This window comes from Cervus canadensis, chromosome 3 (assembly GCF_019320065.1).
Source record: "Cervus canadensis isolate Bull #8, Minnesota chromosome 3, ASM1932006v1, whole genome shotgun sequence".
NCBI lineage: Eukaryota > Metazoa > Chordata > Mammalia > Artiodactyla > Cervidae > Cervus > Cervus canadensis.
In genome coordinates, this window is record NC_057388.1 from 98,249,737 (window position 1) to 98,269,158 (window position 19,422).

Sequence of the window (19,422 nt, forward strand, 5' to 3'; positions counted from 1 at the left end):
AAGCGACTTAGCACCAGCAGCAGCAGCTAGATCATGGAGAAAGCAAGGGAATTCCAAGAAAAACATCTACTACTGCTTCACTGGCTACGCTAAAGCCTTTGATAGTGTGGATCACAACAAACTGGAAAATTCTTAAAGAGATAGGAATACCAAACCACCTCACCTGCCTCCTGAGAAACCTGTGTGCAGGTCAAGAAGCAACAGTTAGAACTGGACATGGAACACTGGACTGGTTCAAAATTGGGAAAGGGTATGTCAAGGCTGTATATTGTCACTCTGTTTATTTAACTTACATGCAGAGTACATCATATGCAATGCTGGGTTGGATGAATCACAAGCTGGAATCAAAATTGCCGGGAAAAATATCAACAACCTCAGATAAACAGATGATACCACTCTAATGGCAGAAAGTGAAGAGGAACTAAAGAGCTGCTTGATGCGGGTGAAAGAGAGTGAAAAGCTGGCTTAAAATTCAACATTCAAAAAACTAATATCCTAGCATCTAGTCCCATCATTTTATGGCAAATAGAAGGGGGAAAAGTGGGCTTCCCTCATAGCTCAGTTGGTAAAGAATCCACCTGCGATGCAGGAGACCTGGGTTCGATCCCTGGGTCAGGAAGATCCCCTGGAGAAGGGAAAGGCTACCCACGCCAGTATTCTGGCCTGGAGAATTCCATGGACTGTATAGTCCATGGGTTGAAAAGAGTCGGACATGACTAAGTGACTTTCACTTCACTTCACTTCAAGTGTAAACAGTGGTAGATTTTATTTTCTTAGGCTCCAAAATCACTAGGATGGTGACTACAGCCATTGATGCAGCGTATTAAAAAGCAGAGACATCACTTTGCCAACAAAGGTCTGTAGAGTTAAAGCTGTGGTTTTTCCAGTAGTCATGAACAGATGTGAGAGTTGGACCATAAAGAAGACTAAGCACCAAGGAATTGATGCTTTTGAATTGTGGTGCTGGAGAAGATTCCTGAGAGTCCCCTGGACAGCAAGGAGATTAATCCAGTCAATCCTAAAGGAAATCAACCCTGAATATTCATTGGAAGGACTTATGCTGTAGGTGAAGCTCCAACACTGGCTACCTGATGCAAAGAACCAACTCATGGAAAAGACCCTGATGCTGGGAAAGACCAAAGGCAAAAGAAGGGGGTGGCAGAGGATGAGATGGTTAGATGGCATCAATAACTCAATGGAAATGAATTTGAGCAAAAACTCCAGGAGACAGTGGAGAAAAGAGGAGCCTGGTGTGCTGCAGTCTATGGGGTCACAAAGAGTCAGGTGTGACTTAGCCACTAAACAATAAGAAAAACAGAATTGTGTGATTTCAAAACAGTGAGAAATAAGTTGGTTGAAATGGTAAAACAGACCTAAATCAGAGCAAGCTAAGAAAGCAGGCAGAACAGTTTGGATTTTATATCACAGGAAAGAGTAAGTCATCCAAAGGATGAATGAAATAAAACAGAACTTAATTTATGGGTGGACAAGGTTCCCTTCTTAAATTCATCCCAGCTCTTTCTTCTGCTTACCTCCACAGGCAGTAATTCAATTGACTTGTTAAAAGCACTTGGGGTCCACTGCTTAGAGATACTGACTTTGACATTGCTAAATGTTTTTCTTGACGCATGGAGCAACGAGTAACTACAAAAGAAAGAGGAAATATAGCTGAATGCATAAAAAAGAAAACACATTCGATAAAATCACAGGTGTATTGCCATGTTTGACCCAATTTTAGAATTCTTCTCTTTTAAAAAAGAAAGAGTACTGCTTTATAAGAACTATCCATTAAAACAGCCTCCACTAAGCAAAGAAGCAATTAACTTGTCTTTTCCATATAAACCCCCATGTTCACCTGTAACAGGTCCCTGGACCTAGAAGATGGAGATGTGACAGATCCCAACCCTTAAAATCATGGTTGCAGTTCTGTAAGGTCAAGTCTTTAGCAACCTCTGGCCACTCCCTACACTAGCCATTCAGTAGCTTTTTCCTTGAGGCCTGTCTTTTCCTCAACCCCTCACAAGTGGATTTCCTGTAAAGCAAATATCTAAAATTACCTACTAACTCTTATATAATTAGAAAAACATTTTCCTAGTTTCTGCCTTGAAAAAAAAATTATTTGTGGTGCCTTCAATAAACATTAATAATAAATAAAATCTACTCAGAAGAAATAGTCAAAATACTGAGTCACAGAATTTGTGAATACTGTGCCCCTAACACCAAAAAGTCTGGCTGACATCATCAACAGACCACTATCAAGAGCGACCAAGGGCCCTTGAGTCAGACAGTCTATTCTTCGGTCATGCTGATTGGGCAGCTCTCATAAGAGTAACCAAAATTCCTCACAGAGGTCTCCTACCATCTCTACTGCTCAATGAGGCACAGAGCACTCCCTGGAAATGCACATCCTTTGCTTTCAAGCTCCTGGTTTTAACAATTAAAGGACTTTATATCAGATCAAGGTTTTTTAATCACAGCAATACTGACATTTTGTGTTAGTTGCTCAGTTATGTCCGACTCTTTGCGACCCCATGGACTGTAGCCTGCCAGGCTCCTCTGTCCATGGGATTCTCCAGGAAAGAATACTGGAGTGGGTAGCCATTCCCTTCTCCAGGGGATCTTCCCAACCCAGGGATCAAACCTGCAGCTCCTGCATCGCACACAGATTCTTCACCGTCTGAGCCACCAGGGAAGCCGTATTGACATTTTGGTGTCCCCAAGTTCTCTACCATGCGGGGTTGTCCCAGGCACTGTAAGATGTTTAGTAGCATCCCTGGTCTCTATTTACTAGATACAAGCAGCACCCATTCCCCCAGCGTGACAACTAAAAATGTCTTCAAACATTGCCAAATGCAGGAGAGAATGGAGAAGCACAATACTAGAGCTATCACAAAGAACAGCAGACCTTTAGCCAGGCCAATCTTGCCATGCAACAAACAGCTCCTTCAAAAGGAAAACAAGAACAACAAGAGAAGAGCTTCGGAGGTCCACTTGCCTGAAGAAGGTGAGCAGGAACACGACCACGTGATGATGGCTGAACCGGGAGAGCAGAGTTCCTCTTTGAAAAATATTTGGCCAGGCCATGTTCCTCCTGACCTTCCTTCTCACTGTGACCTTAAAGTCTGGATAGTGAATGGTTTACATCATTTCTTCTTTCTGGAAAGACAAAACACATAATTAACATTACTCATAATAGGCATATTATCCAAAAACGGGAATTATTTAGACTTAACACTATATAATCAGGCCTGGGGGGGGGGGGGAATCACATGGATTAGTTGACACCAGAAAACCAGATTGATAATTATGTTTTAGAGCTATTAGCCAGTCTTTTAAAAAGAAATCCTGGACAAAAGATTACATCCTAACAGAATGAACTCTCACACAGACTGACAGGAAAATCATTAATTCAGACCCGAAAATGAGCAAAGGAAATGAATAGACAACTGAGAAGAAATGAAACAGCTATTAAACTTATCAAACAAAAGTTCTAATTTCATTAGAACATAAGAAATGCCAATTATGGTAATAAAAAAAAGTTTGCACAGTTAAAAAGACTGTTCAATGTAGCTCAAGATCTAAAGATCCTAAACTCTCATACACTGCTGACAGAAGTGAAAATTAACACATTTTACAGGAAGATGATCTGGCCATGTTCATCAAGAGCCGTTGACCGAAAAAAAAAAAAAAAAAGAATTCAACCGTCAGGGATCTATTCCTAAAGAACTACAAGATACATTCAACTCTATACAAAAGGAAGTTTTCACAAAAAGTCATCTCTTCTTATGTGAAGAAACAAACTCTGTGTCAGTCATAAAGCAACGGGGGAAACAGGGCCATTCCTCTGCCATCTCTTTCCACTACTTTGTCTCACCTCTCCTCTGCCCTCTCAGAAAGTCTCATCCATGCTCTGACATCCAAGAATAATTAAGCATAAAGTAAGCATCTAAACTTACTGTCTCCAGTTATGAGTCTGCAGAAACAACCTAAACATGTAATAAGATGGGAACAATTAAACAAATTACAGTGGCTGAATTACATCTGGCTGAATATTTTATCATTTGACATGATGATTAAGACTTTTTTTTTCTTGGCTGTGCTGGGTCTTCATTGAGCCGCCCGAGCTTTCTCTAGTTGGGGCCAGTAGGCTGAGTTGCTCCAAGGCACGTAGGTTCTCAGTTTCCCAACCAAGGATCGAACCTGCATCCCCTGCACTGGAAGGCAATTAAGACTTCTTCATAACATGAGAAAATGTCAGGTGAAAAAAGTAGGATACGACATATAAATGTAATCAACCGAACTCTGCTGCTGCTGCTAAGTCACTTCAGTCGTGTCCGACTCTGTGCGACCCCACAGACGGCAGCCCACCAGGCTCCCCCATCCCTGGGATTCTCCAGGCAAGAACACTGGAGTGGGTTGCCATTTCCTTCTCCAAAGCATAAAAGTGAAAGTGAAATCGCTCAGTCGTGTCCGACTCTTCTCGACCCCATGGACTGCAGCAGGCTCCTCCGTCCATGGGATTTTCCAGGCAAGAGTACTGGAGTGGGGTGCCATTGCCTTCTCTGAACCAAACTCTAGGTTTACATAATATTTACAAGTATATAAGGAATATATAGCTCTTTCTGGGTAGCAGGAATATAGGTAGTTTTCTATATACTTCCCTAAAAGTTCTACAACAAAAGTGTATCTTACTGTGGAAAACATCCACAGGGTTGGGAAAGTTCTGTGATTTATCTGCACAGTAGGAAAAAATAAAATTAACAAAGTATCTTGTATTTTAAACATAAATATCGTGTATTATAAACAGTCAAGGTAGGAGACAAACTCAAGAGCTCCCAACACCAAAGTCAATTTATCACAGGACTTTGCCCAAGGCTGTGTTCCCTGTACCTGCTATTTATAATCCTGTTCTTTATTATAATTTATACTACTGCTTGGCAGGTGAACTGAAAACCTTAAATGTTGAAGATACCCAGCTGAAAGGCCATTCTTGAAACTTTGCAATAAAAAGTAGAAAGCTGAGGTGGTTAAAATTATATAAACACACACACACAAAAATTATATAAACACGATAGCTGATTCACCAACTGGCTGTGAGCCTTAGGACTAGTCAGTCTCTCTGATTCACAGATACATCACTTGTAAAATGGCCTGTCTCTTCTGAGTTATGAGACCACAATAAACAACATATGCAAGGTATTAAGATAATTATTTCGGTCACTGATTTGCCCACGGTTAATCCCGTAACAGGAATATGTAGCTAATTTCATATACTCATTCTCCTTGAAAAATGTTAACAAAATTATGAGCCGAGTAAGATTATAAATTTCCACTCACAAAAATGTAAATGAACTTTCTGTCTATAATTCCAGGAAGTGACAAACCCAAGAGCTACTAGTGTTACTGCTAAATTTACCTCCATCCCCCAAATTAAATGTGACGCCCAAGGGAAACAACTCCAAGCTTTAACCATTCTTTACAAATCCTAGTTCTTTGAACTGAACACATTCACAACTCAAAATACTGGACTGAATACTTCAGAAAAGGGCATGGGTTACAAAATTCTATAATTAATCAGGTAAGATAATAATTACAAAAATATATGCTCCAACAGACCTCGATTACGTTGCTTCGGCAATAATGGTTGAGGATTTCAGGGCTGTAAGCAACAATAATGGTTTTAAATGACTACCATCTGGAAAGAATCCTGGCGTGGGTTGCCATTTCCTTCTCCTAGGGATCTTTCCAACCCAGGGATCAAGCCCAGGTCTCCTGCATTGCAAGCAGGCTTGCACTGCAGGCGGATTCTTTACTTACTGAGCCACCTGGGAAGCCCAATGGTTTTAAACGACTACTAAGATATTTGAGACTACCTAGATTTAGTTCCTCCCCACTCCAGTACTCTTGCCTGGAAAATCCCATGGATGGAGGAGCCTGGTGGGCTGTGGTCCATGGGGTCGCGAAGAGCTGGACACGACTGAGCAACTTCACTTTCACTTTTCACTTTCATGCACTGGAGAAGGAAATGGCAACCCACTCCAGTGTTCTTGCCTGGAGAATCCCAGGGACGGGGGAGCCTGGTGGGCTGCCATCTATGGGGTCGCACAGAGTCGGTCGGACACAACTGAAGTGACTTAGCAGCAGATTTAGTTTGTAAATAAACCACTTTTTCCTTAGCTACAGTGACGGGAGAGAAAATGCTTCATAATTACAATGGGAAAGTGTTTTAAACATTCACCTGACGTTGGCAGAAAGCCATTTAAAATGAGTATTATTACAACACCTGGTCCTAGGTAATTATAATCATTAACAATACCTTGTACTTATATGCCCTACGTCACAGAAGTGATTTCTGATCATCTGTGAGCTCTGGGGCCCTTGGGAAGCACAGAGTTTTTACCAAGTCTGAGTCCATCAAGCACATTCTATTTTTACACCATTTTCTTTCTGGCTCTTAGTATAGATTGAATAAATCTAACATTTTTCAAGTGTAAGTGCTGTTATAATCAATAAAAACCAAAATTCATTTTAAGTGTTTCTGAATTAATAGAAACTGGTCATTTAGTATTTTCTTAATCCATGAATACTGAATATACAAATGTCATGGGAGAATAAGAATGATCTTCAAAAAAATTAAACATATAAGAAGTTAGGTCCTAAAAAAAAAAAAAGAACTTAGGTCCTTACCATCAGAAAGAACCATCAAGCCCTGTTCTATAATACTTCTCAAGGCACGATCGAGATCACTAACTCATTTGATTTGTCAGGAAGCTTTCTGGAGCCCCACAGCATCTTCCACACAAGGTGGAATGGAATTCCCAGAATGGAATACTCTGTATCATGTGATCCAGGCTGAATGAAAGATGGCTTCACCTGTGACACGTCCAAGCAGAGGGGAATCTCCCCCTTATAAACACTGCCTTGGAATATAAGACGTTCCACAAATTTCACTTTCCACACATATTTAGAATCCATTCCAACTCAAATATAAGAATTAAAGTTTTCTTGGGGGGAAACAGACTGCAAAGAGGAAAGGCAGAAAAAGTGACCACTTGCCACCTCCATCTCATCAGACCCAACCTCGCCCAGCCACCCCACCCCACTGCAGAAAGGAAATGCTCTCTGGAAATGGACAGAAGTGGTTAATCAAGTTCTGTGTATCAGGACCCTGTTTTGCAAGTTCCTGCCTTTCTTACTTACCCTGGTGGACTCCTGCCTGCCCCTAGATAACACCACTTCCCCCCAGGGTCTTTCAGGGAGAAGCAATCTTACTTCTCACAACCACTTTTCCTCCTGGCGAAACCCCAGCTTCTCTGAAGCTCCTGGGCCTTGCTGCCCACTGCCCCTCCCAGCTCTTGTCCCCTGCTCTCCCACTGTCCCCCTGTTCTGTCTCTTGTCAACACCCAAGGGGATAACCCCACAGTCCCTTGGCCTCTTCCCCACCAATCTTCTCTTCTATTGCACAAGAAAAACCCACTCTGTGGTCAAAACCCAGCCAGTTTCCAGTCAACAGTAAGGGCTTCAACCAGTCAGCGCTAAGTGCATCCAGTATTCTCCAGGCAAGAATACTGGAGTGGGTTGCCATTTCCTTCCAGACGATCTTCCTAACCCAGGGATCGAAACTGGGTCTCTCACAGTGCAGGCAGATTCTTTACCAGCTAAGCCATGTCTGCCTTTTCACCTTCCAAACTGGATTTCAAACATCCAACTTTCCTTCCTTCCAGAAAACTGCTTACTTCAAACTCTCCACTCAGTCATTTTACCTCAGCAAGCTCCCAACTCGGTCACGTCCCCATGTTTTCATCCATGACCCTCCTCTTGTCCTCCTCCTCTTCTTTCCCAACTTAGAATCTAGGCTTATCTGCCTTATGAGCCTTTTTTCCTGGCTTGCCTCTGGCCTCCTCCTCTGCATCTAAATGGTGGAGTTTCGCCAGAGAAAAATCACATGAGCGGGCTGGTTTTGCTTTTTAGATTCAAAACCACAAACCTCAAAGGGCATGCAACACTGCCCAGCAAGTCTTTGCTTCCCTAACGACCTGCTTTCTCAGCCTCTAAGATAACCATTTACATGGCTCTCTCTTAACTTCCAACCTCTGTCTCCCCGTCATCTGGTACCATGGCTTTCTGCCAACGACTCCCAAAGCACCAGCTCTAACCCGGACCGTCCAGGGCTCCAACATGACAGCCAACTGACCACTTGGCCATCCTTGGAGCTACAACACAATTCTTCACTGTCTCCCTCTAAACCTGTCCCTCACCAGCACTGTCCTCAGAAGATGGTACCACCAAGGCAACTAGCACATAACCCTCATTTCTTCCTACCTCTCAGCTTCCGCATCCTCAGTTCAGTCGCTCAGTCATATCCGACTCTTTGCGACCCCATGAATCTCAGCACGCCAGGCCTCCCTGTCCATCACCAACTCCCAGAGTTCACTCAAACTCATGTCCATCAAGTCAGTGATGCCATCCAACCATCTTATCCTCTGTCATCCCCTTCTCCTCCTGCCCCCAATCCCTCCCAGCATCAGGGTCTTTTCCAATGAGTCAACTCTTCGCATGAGGTGGCCAAAGTACTGGAGTTTCAGCTTCCGCGTCAGTCCTTCCAATGAACACCCAGGACTGATCTCCTTTAGGATGGACTGGTTGGATCTCCTTGCAGTCCAATAGACTCTCAAGAGTCTCTGCATCCTACCCATTGCTAAATCCATCCTTTCACCTCCAAAGTTCATCCCCAATGCATCCTCTTCTATCCATCCCCACGCCACTACCAAAATCAATCACCCATCTCTTCCATCAAGTCTAGTGCAACAGCCTCCTACAAGGTTTCACTATTTTACATCTAGCGTGCACACACACACACACACACACACACACACACAAGCCTTCCTGTAATTTTTCTCTTTTCTCAAATTTTTCCTTACCATAGATGTGGTTGGTCAAGAATCCACCTACAATGCAGGAGACCCCGGTTCGATTCCTGGGTTGGGAAGATCCACTGTTAACATTGTCACTGACTCACCTACTTGGGTGTTCCAAGAATTGAATTAAAATTGTGCATGAATGCAACGAGGGAAAAAAATAGAAGAAACAGGCTACCCACTCCAGTGTTCTTGGGCTTCCCTTGTGGCTCACCTGGTAAAGAATCTGCCTGCAATGCAGGAGACCTGGGTTGAATCCCTGGGTTGGGAAGATCCCCTGGAGAAGGGAAAGGCTACCCACTCCAGTATTCTGGCCTGGAGAATTCCATGGACTGTATAGTCTATTGGGTCGCAGAGAGTCTAACACGACTGAGCGACTTTCACTCACTCACAGATGTAAAATACTTATCACTTTTCTAGAAAATTCTCTCAGCTCATTCTAGCATTCCCCAAACCACATTCTTCCTACCTATTCTGAACATATTCCAAAGACAGTAGTTTTCAAGATAGAAATCTTTCCCTCTCCGGGAGACAAAGGACTTACAGTCAAGGTAAAGGTCACTGCTGACATTTCCTTATCACTGATGAACAAGACAAATCAGAACCTGAGACAATGACTAATACACACTGCTAGTCAGCAACAATTCACCACACCGATTCTGAGCTTCTCAAAGTATCCTTTTGGGGTTATTTTCTGATGCAGAGACTGAAATCAAAGATTAACAGGACTTCCCTGGTGGAGCAGTGGATAAGAATCCGCCTGCCAATGCAGGGGACATGGGTTTGATCCCCAGTCCAGGAAGATTCCATATGCAGAGGAGTAACTAAGCCCATGTGCCACAGCTACTGAAGCCCAAGCACCTAGAGCCTGTGTTCGGCAAAAAGTGAAGCCATTACAAGGAGAAGCTTGTGCATCGCAACTAAAGAGTGGCCCCTGATCACTGCAACTAAAGAGGAGCCCCGCCTCCCCCCATCAGGGCAACTAGAAAAAGCCTGCAGGCAGCAAGGAAGACCCAGCACAATCAAAACTAATAAATAAATTAGTAATAAAAAAAGATTAAGAGAAGACTGTCATCTGAAGTCACACATGGCCCACACAACAGCATGAAAGTTCCAGCTAGAATCCAAGACCCTCGACTTCACACTTTGAGTCTCAATTTCCTCACTGAAGGATTTACATGAGATCATTTAAAAAGAGTTCTATGCATAGTGCCTGCCATACAGCAAACATTCAACAATGGAAAAAAATAATAATTCAGGCATCAAAACACTGAAGAAAGCTGTTCGAGCTGGAACTTTCATGCTGTGTGTGTGGGCCATCTTAAGTCCAGATGACAGCCTTCTCTTAATCTTTATTATAAATTATTATTTTTGATTGCTCTGGGTCTTCCTTGCAGCGTGCAGGCTTTCTCTAGCTGCCGTGATGGGGGGAGGGGTGCGGGAGCGGGGACGGGCTCCTCTCTAGTTGCAGTGATCAGGGGCCACTCTCTAGTTTCGGTGCACAGGCTTCTCCTCGTAATGGCTTCACTTTTTGCCGAACACAGGCTCTAGGCGCTTGGGCTTCAGTAGTTGTGGCACATGGGCTTAGTTGTTCCTCTGCATATGGCCATTAAGAGTTAGACTTTGCTGACCCCACTAACTCCCTATAATCATTTCTGTAAATTATCAGGCAATCGCCTAATTTCTAGAAACACCAAAGCTCTGCAGGCACATTCCCAAAATCCCGTCAAAAGTGAGACTAAACAGACCACATTCGGCAAAGAAGAATATCGAGTTAATGACGAAAAAGCAAACAGATCAAATTCCTGGCTGAGACCCACGGTTGTTGCCAAAAAGCAAAACCCAGTTATTCCACTAAGACTCTGCTCCTTCTCTGGCCTCCATACATCCTTTCCAAAAGCCTCCTCGCCCTACGTGTGAGCGATCCTTTCACCTGGTCTAGACGAGGAGCCCTTTACTTGCACAAGCGCCGCCGCGCTGGCTGGGGGCCAGGCTCTCCCCGGAGGCCCTCCAATCCCCTCGCCCCGCTCCGCTGCGGTCCTCGCCGGCCTCGCCAGGCTCCGGAGCACCTGGGCGCCGAGAAGCCAGGCCCAGCGTGGAGGAAACGAGCGGCAGCCGGCCCGGCCTGCCGCGCCACACCCACCGGCTGCCACCATCAGCCTATCCGCCCCGGCTCCCAGGGAGCCTGGAAGCCCCTCGGACCTACCCTCGCCTGCGGCGCCCCCACCCCTGCCCCACACCGGGTTCCCGCCCTTCTGGGCACGGGCCCTACGCACCGCCACTCGCGCACCCGAGACCCGCAATAGTCGTCACGTTCCTGGCCGGCCGCTCGGCTTGCTACGCTTGCTCAGCCTCGCCCGCAACCCCACCACTCCCGCCGCCACCTCACCCGGGCCGCCGCGGCCAGGGTTTCCGGGCGCTCACGTGACACGCGGGTGCCCGCGGCATGCTGGGAGTTGTAGTCCGACCGCGCCTCTTTACCTGCGGGCCGCAGGGGAGGGAACAGAGAGAGGAGCGGAGAAAGTTAACTTCCGGCCGCCTTGCAAGTCCTGGGTGAACCGGGCGGGTCTGAGGGAGAAGTCGGGGGCGGACGGACGGTCATCGGCCAGGACTCTTAGAAAAAGAGGCAGCGACGGAGACAGAAGTTACAATCTGCGAAGAAATGATGTATAGATCATCTTTTTTCAAAAAACTTTCTTCTGTCTTTTGTTTTGAGAGACTCACACTGTGTGCTACTGACCTGCCATGACAGCGTAAGATTTAGATTTTTTTTTTTTTAATAAATGCAGTTGCTGATAAAAACAGGGCTACTAGTCCGTTGGTATCATTCACTGTTGTACATTGAAACAATAAATGAAAGTGTTAAGATCCTGATAGTTCAGTCGCTCAGTCCTGTCTGAAGCTTTGCGACCCTATGGACTGCAGCAGGCCAGGTTTTCCTGTCCATCACCAACTCCCGGAGCTTACTCAAACTTATGTCCATCGTGTCGGTGATGCCATCCAACCACCTCATCCTCTGTCCCCCTTTTCCTCCCACCTTCAATGTTTCCCGGCATCAGGGTTTTTTCCAATGAGTCAGTTCCTCACGTCAGGTGGCCCAAGTATTGGAGCTTCAGCTCCAGCATCAGTCTTTCCAATGAATAGTCAGGACTGAGACGCAAGCAAAAATTAAAGACCTTGTAACACACAACATCAAACAAGAGTGTTCTGCTCTCCTGGGCTCCCTTTCGACAGCGAGGGAATTTTTTTTCCCCCCAAGTCTTCCAACTCAGAAAACCACTCCACAAAGATGGCAGATTAAGAAAAATTTTATTATTGAATAAGCTTTGAACCAGGCTACGATGCACAGATGCGACCTCTGCGATGCTAAGAGGTCGGAAAGGCAGAAAAGAACCTTCCCTTACATAGCCAAGCAGACTCTACCCTCACCATACAAGTTCTCAGATAATCACTAGTCCTCAAGTGAGAGTGAAACAGGAGGGAAGGGGGCAGGGCACACCCTTCAAAAGCGTGACGTAGCCCAAGGACACGACATGAACTGATTAGAACCAAATAGGTCCAAGGTAGCAGAGGAGTTGACTTCCATTAGACCTTGTGCCTCAGTATATGCTCACTGTAACACAGAAGCATGCTAAATGACAGGCACCCACACAAGCCCCTGAGTTTGAGCAAATTTCAGGAGACAGTGAAGGACAGGGAGCCTGGCGAACTGAAATCCATGAGGCTGCAAAAAGTCGCACATGGACACGACTTAGTGACTAAACAACAGCAACAGACTTTGAGCCTCAGTAACACATCAGCACGCTAAATGATGACACCCACAGGCGCCATGACAGTTCTAAGTCCAACCTTAGAGACCAAAAGGTGAGTGGTAGTCCAATTCCTGGATATCCCTGCTCATTCCCATGAAGCAATTGGAATAATCCTCCCCCACTCATTATCCTTTGAAATTACCCAGCCTGTTAAAAACAAACCACACAACATTTCAGGGCCTCTCACCTTCTAAAATGGCCCCACTCTGTGGAGTGTTTCTCTCGAAATAAATCCTCTCCTTACCTATTACTTTGTCTCTCACTGAATTCTTCCTGAAATGAGACATCAAGAACCTGACCTTTATTAAGTCCTGAGACCAGGTATGTGTTGTTGTTGTTCAGTCGCTGTCATGTCCAACTCTCTGCAACCCCATAAACTGCAACATGCCACACTTAACTCATGTCCACTGAGTCAGTAATGCCATTCAACCATCTCATTTTCTGTCACCCTCCTGCCCTCAACTTTCCCAGCATCAGGGACTTTTCCAATGAGTTGGTTCTTCACATCAGATGGCCAAAGTATTGGCGCTTCAGCTTCAGCATCCAGTGAATATTCAGGGTTGATTTCCTTTAGGATTGACTGGCTTGATCTCCTTGCTCTCCAGTTCAGTCAATCACTCAGTCATGTCCAACTCTTTGCGACCCCATGGACTGCAGCACGCCAGGTTTTCCTGTCCATCACCAACTCCCGGAGCTTACTCAAACTCATGTCCATCGAGTCGGGATGCTATCCAACCATCTCATCCTCTGTTGTCCCCTTCTCCTCCAACCTTCAATGTTTCCCAGCATCACGGTCTTTTCTAGTGAGTCAGTTCTTCACATCAGGTGGCTAAAGTATTGGAGCTTCAGCTCCTGCATCAGTCCTTCCAATGAATATTCAGGTTTATTTCCTGGTTTGATCTCCTTGCAGTCCAAGAGACTCTCAAGAGTCTTCTCCAACACCGCAGTTCAAAAGCATCAATTCTTCAGTGCTCAGCTTACTTTACGGTCCAACTCTCACATCCATACATGACTACTTGCTGTCCAAGGGACTCACAATTCAAAACATCAATTCTTCATCATTCAGCCTTCTTTATGGTCTAACTCTTATATTCGTACATGACTTCTAGAAAAACCATAACTTTGACTAGACAGACCTTTGTCAGCAAAGTCATGTCTCTGCTTTTTAATACACTGTTTAGGCTTGTCATAACTTTTGTTTCAAGAATCAAGCATCTTATAGTTTCATGACTGCAGTCACCATCCACAGTGATTTTGGAACCCAAGAAAATAAATTTTGCCACTGTCTCCACTTTTCCCCCATCTATTTGCCATGAAGTGATGGGACTGGATGCCATGATTTTAGTTTTTTGAGTTAAAAAACCATGGGTTCGAGTACCAATCTGAGTTACACGGTTTCAAGAGGACTCAACAGGACCTTATGTTCTCCTAACTTCATCACAGTCATTGGGAAGACCATCTGTACTGGCTTATCCAGAGAAGAAACAAATTTGTCACACCTTTAGTGAAGAAGGAATTCATAGGGCCTGGACTCCATCTCAGGCCTGTCCGTGCTGATCGAGCTAGGCTGCCTCTCCAATGGACTCTGAACTCTGTGCTTAGCGCCTGTGGGAATGACAATGGAAGGATAAGACCTCCTCTGGGCAGGGGAATCTTGAAGATCACATCCAGGTTCTAATCACCCCTGCCTCCGGACAGTATCTATCGGAATGTAACCACAGGCTTATTGATTATTAACTGTTTGAACACATAACACGTGAATGATGGGGTTATTGTGATTGTATTTACCCTTCCTTTGTAAGCCTCAAGGGATTTGGGCTGGTGGGTTTGGACACATCCACATGGGGTATAGAAGATTTTCACAAATGCTGGTCGGGGCCCTTGGCTAAGAGGAGACTCTGCCTTGGGCCCGCCGGTGTAATAAACTGCACTCCACTATCTGCATTGTCCTTCTGAGTGAGTTTGTTTCCCGGAAAGCATGGCTATAACATTAGGACAGGAGATGGTTTTGCAAACTGGAGCAAGGCTCCCATGGAAAACTTAGGGCCCTTCCACCCATAGGAACTGGAAGTTAGGGGTGATATCTCCCTGGATGTTTGTATTTCAAAAGATGGCTCCCAGGTCCTGGAGGAAACTTTCCAGAGTTGTGAGGCTGGCAGAGATTGTTCAGTCACTGTACTGAAGTAAATATATTTGACTGACCTGTGTTCAATCGCTGGGTTGGGAAAATTCCCCTGGAGAAGGGAACAGCAACCCACTCCAGTATTCTGGCCTGGAGAAGTCCATGGACAGAGGAAGCTGGTAGGCTACAGTCCATGGGGTCACAAAGAGTCAGACAGGACTGAGTGACTTTCATTTTCACATAGATTTGAAAAGGACAAAGAAAGAAATTTTGAAAGAAAAAGGAGGAGGTCCTCTTCTCTTATTTTCAACAAGGAGAACTGTCTCTTATTTTTCATTTGTAACTGCCTTTACACAACGCAGGGGTAGTTTTCTCTACAGTCACCAGAGGGTGTGGTTAGAGAAATGTGATACCACGGTGAGCAACAATAAATCCACCAGACGTTTCACATTTACTGTAAAAAAACCAAATTTTGGATGATTATTCAACCTTGAAAAGGAAAGAAACTGTGACACATGTTACAATGTGGATGAGCCCTGGAAACATTATGCTAAGTGAAATAAGCCAGATACAAAAGGACAGATACTGTGTAATTCCACTTGTGTGAAGTACCTAGGGTAATCACATTCACTGAGACAGAAAGTAGAATAGTGGTTACCAAGGGCTGGGGGGAGGGAGTAAGGAGTTGTTTAATGGATATAGAGTTTCAGTTGGAGATGATGAAAACGTTCTAGAGGTGGATGGTGGTAATGGCTGCACAACAATGTGACTATATTTAATACCATTGGACAACACACTTAAAAATAGTTAAAATGGTAAAATGTATACATTATGAAATATATGTGTGTGTATACACATATATGGAGCTTACCAGGTGGCACTAGAGGTAAAGAATCCACCTGCCAATGCAGGAGATACAAGAGATGTGAGTTTGATCCCTGGGTTGGGAAGGTTCCCCCGAAGAGGGCACGGCAACCCACTCCAGTATTCTTTTTTTTTTTTTTTTCAATAGATCTGAAAATGTATTTTTTAAAATGTATTTATTTATTTCTTTGGCTGCACCAGGTCTTAGTTGTGGCATGTGGGATCTAGTTCCCTGACCAGGGATCAAACCTGGACCCCCTGCATTGGGAGCACGGAGTCTTAACCACCGGATCACCAGGGAAGTCCCCCACTCCAGTACTCTGGCCTGGAGAATCCTCATGGACAGAGGATCCTGTTGGACTACAGTCCAAAGGATCACAAAGAGTTTGACACAACTGAAGCAGCTTACCACACATGCATATATATGTGTGCGTATGCGTGTGTATATAAAATAAGTATATAACCTGTGTTACCACCACCCATGTCAAGAATGCATCTCCCCCATAGCCCAAGCTCAGCTCTTTGCACTTATAGTCAACATTGGTGAACAGGGTTGGGGTAGGGAAAAGCAGCATTTCTCCTTATGTCCATAATGATCCAGGCATTTTACCATTTGATTTCTACTTCTAGACACCCTCCCAAGTGGGAAGTCTGAGTCAGCTGGTTTTTGTTGTTGTTATTTTCCCTTATCAGTAACCATCACCAGAAGAAGAAAACATTTGTACACCTAATCTCTTTGACACATCTCACAGGTTCTATTTCCTGCCCCTGCCCATACATTTGTCATGGATCTTGACTTATATTTCATTTCCAAGCCTCATATACATGACCATGGCTTTCAAAACCCGGTCTGCAGCAGCAGTATTTGGCAGTGTTTTTGTTGTTGTTGTTGTTGTTTGTTTGTTTTCTTGCTCTCCCTGCCAACATTGGGTTTATCCTCCCTGAGAGGTTCCTGGGGATACATGTGTGCTCACTCGTTCAGTCATGTCTGACTCTTTGTGACCCCATGGACCATAATAGCCCTCTAGGCTCCTCTGTCCATGGGATTTTTTCAGGCAAGAATACTGAAGTGGGTTGCCATTTCCTCCTCCAGGGGAGCTTCAAATCCGAGTCTGTTGTGTCTCCTGCCTTGGCAGGTGGATTCTTTACCACTGTGCTACCTGGGAAGCCCTCCTGAGGATATAAGTGTACATGTAACTGATTCACGTTGTTGTTCTACAGCAGAAACTAACAAAACTGTAAAGCAATTATACTCCAATCAAAAATTTTTGTTTAAATTTAAAAAAAAGAGAGGTTCCTGCAAGTGATGTGTAAATGGAATTTCAGATAAGATAAATCGTCATTCAGTTTCTCTACAGAAATGTTGTTGTGTAGTGAATAAATTGTCCTCTACTTCAGTGCTAGGCCTCCACACACAGTAAGAAGTACATCTTACATCACCCTCAGCACACACCTCCCTGTTCACAACTGACAGAAACAGTTCATGAAAACAGGAATGCATTCTGAATTGTTTTCCTCATCTCTTCTGTAAAAATGCTGGTTACGACCCACTGAAATTGACTTCATGACTCATAATGAGTCTCAGCCCACAGTTTGAAAACACTCTACCAGTTTCATATTTTATCAATCCAGATGTTTTTGTTTTGCATGTGGTGCTTGTAGCTTAACTGCCTGCTCGGCACATTCTACGTAGTGGAGACGAGCTAGTCCCCAGGCTAGGAGAAGCAGAGACTCTTCCAGACTCTGGTGGGGGAGAGTCAAAAAGGAAAATTCAGCTCAGCTCAGCGCTTCCATGGCCACCATCGGGGACTGATGGATGCCAGGTCTTCTTAGAAATTAATCTTTGTTCTGAGGTAGATTTTGAGGGGGGGAAGGAAACATTTTCAGCTTTGAAAGAAAGAAAAGATAGCGCTAAGTCGTGTCCGACTCTTGTGACCTATGGACTGTAGCCTGCCTGGCTCCTCTGTCCAAGGAATTTTCCAAGCAATACTGGAGTGGGTTGCCATTTCCTTCTCCAAGGGATCTTCCCAATTTAGTTTTTTAATCTTCTCTTTGGATCCCCTCCTTTCGCTCTGTGACTCCTCAGCAAAGGTTATTCAAGCCCAGAAAACAATTGAAGGACTCGAAATCCAGATCTGTAGCCCCCTTTAACTTGTCTTTCAACTAGCCAGCCCCACCCCAGACACACAGGTGACACCAGGAAAAATGGGGGTTGGGGCCGCCCAAGGAAGGAAACTGGGTGTCTCAGTGGGTGTTGGCTGATACAGCTGGCTAATTCTTTTCGTTTGGGCTTTGATGGATGACATGGGATGCTCCACGCTCAGAGGACAGCTAACTTAGCGTGGCAGGTGTGGCAGGACCTCACCCCGCGCTGTGTACCCAGTGGCAGCTCCTCGGGATGGCGGGGGAGGGGGAGGGAGGGGGAGACGGAGGGAGGGTTTACGCTTTCCTTTCGCTTTCTCGAGCCTTTAAACCTGACACCTGGGGACAGAACTACAGTTCCCACCACACCTCGAGGCAGGAGGAAGAAGGGGCACGGAGGGCCAAAAGGAAAACCAGGAGAAAGAGCAAACACCTGCTGGCAGACGTGAGCAACAGGTGAGCAACAGGTGTAGATTGCAGGATGGAGGGTTTTGGAGGGGGGTGGATATGGCTCATTTCTTCTTGCAGGGCATGTGAAGGGGGCTTTTGCGGAAACCCTGAGGACTTACTGGGGGAGGCGGCCGGGGTCGGGGGAGAAGTAAACTTCCAGCTCACATGACAGTAGTTAGACACCGGAAGTAGAATGGCTTTCTTTATTTGAAAAGCCAGAGGGGGAAAAAAGTGGTTTGGCTGTTTCTCTTGTTTGCTGGATCATGCAGCCACAGTAGCTTCAGAGACACCTAAGAGAGGTGCGGGATCCTCCTTCATTCATTTAGAGCTTAGGGTTTTTAAGTATAGATTTTAATGTGTGTGATGATACAGACTTGTCATGTTCTATGACTTTTGAGAAGACCAGAAAATAAAACTGGGAGAAATGAAGAAGGGTGTCATAGACAGGGACAATTTGCAGCACATCAAATTTAGTTATCAAATGGGATAAGCTTTCGTGTATTTTTATGAGACATTTGATGGGGAGACGCAACACAACTGAAGAACAGTCAAAGGGTCTGGGATATCTGATTCAAGGGGACCTGCTTGCTGCTTCAAATGTCTGCTGGGCTGTCATGTGGAGTAAGAATCCTGGCATAGCATGAGGGTCCATGGTGAAAAACCTCAGGGACATTGTTGTCAACCCTATGTAAGAGCTGTGCACACAAAATTGATTTTTGTCTGGAGGTAGTGAGCTCCTTGTGATCTGAGATGTTGAAGTGTAGGTGGATGTTTAAGCTGAGATGTTGAGGGCAAGAATAAATTTTCAGGTGGTTGACTGTGGTGGTTGATGCTTCCCAAACCTGGCTGCTTATCAAAATCACCTGAGAGTGTGTGCATGTTTTTACAGCTATTTTGCAGATCTGAGATGGGCTCTGGAATATACATGTGTATATATATATATATATTTATTCTTTTATTGTTTATTTTTGGTTGTGCAGGGTCTTCGTTACTGCATGCAGGCCTTTATTTTTGGTTGTGCAGGGCCTTCGTTACTGCAGTTGCAGTAAGCAGGGGTTATTCTCTGTGCTCGGGCTTTTCATTGCTGTGGCTTCTCTTGTTGCAGAGCACAGGC

The 19,422-nt window shown here is 44.9% G+C and overlaps 1 protein-coding gene across 3 annotated transcripts in view; it reads right to left on the bottom strand.

Moving 5' to 3' along the window:
• The window catches only part of SLC37A3 (solute carrier family 37 member 3), a 55,781-nt gene extending 44,454 nt beyond the window's left edge, over nucleotides 1–11,327 (bottom strand). For all 3 annotated transcript variants that reach the window (XM_043463867.1, XM_043463866.1, XM_043463869.1), the window contains exons 1-3: nucleotides 11,195–11,327; nucleotides 2,996–3,156; nucleotides 1,533–1,644 (exon numbers count right to left, since the gene is read on the bottom strand). In XM_043463867.1, the coding sequence (XP_043319802.1) occupies nucleotides 1,533–1,644; nucleotides 2,996–3,084 (201 nt within the window). In that variant the 5' untranslated portion in view covers nucleotides 3,085–3,156; nucleotides 11,195–11,327. The remainder of the gene's footprint in view (nucleotides 1–1,532; nucleotides 1,645–2,995; nucleotides 3,157–11,194) is intronic.
• Nucleotides 11,328–19,422: the final 8,095 nt, after the last annotated feature.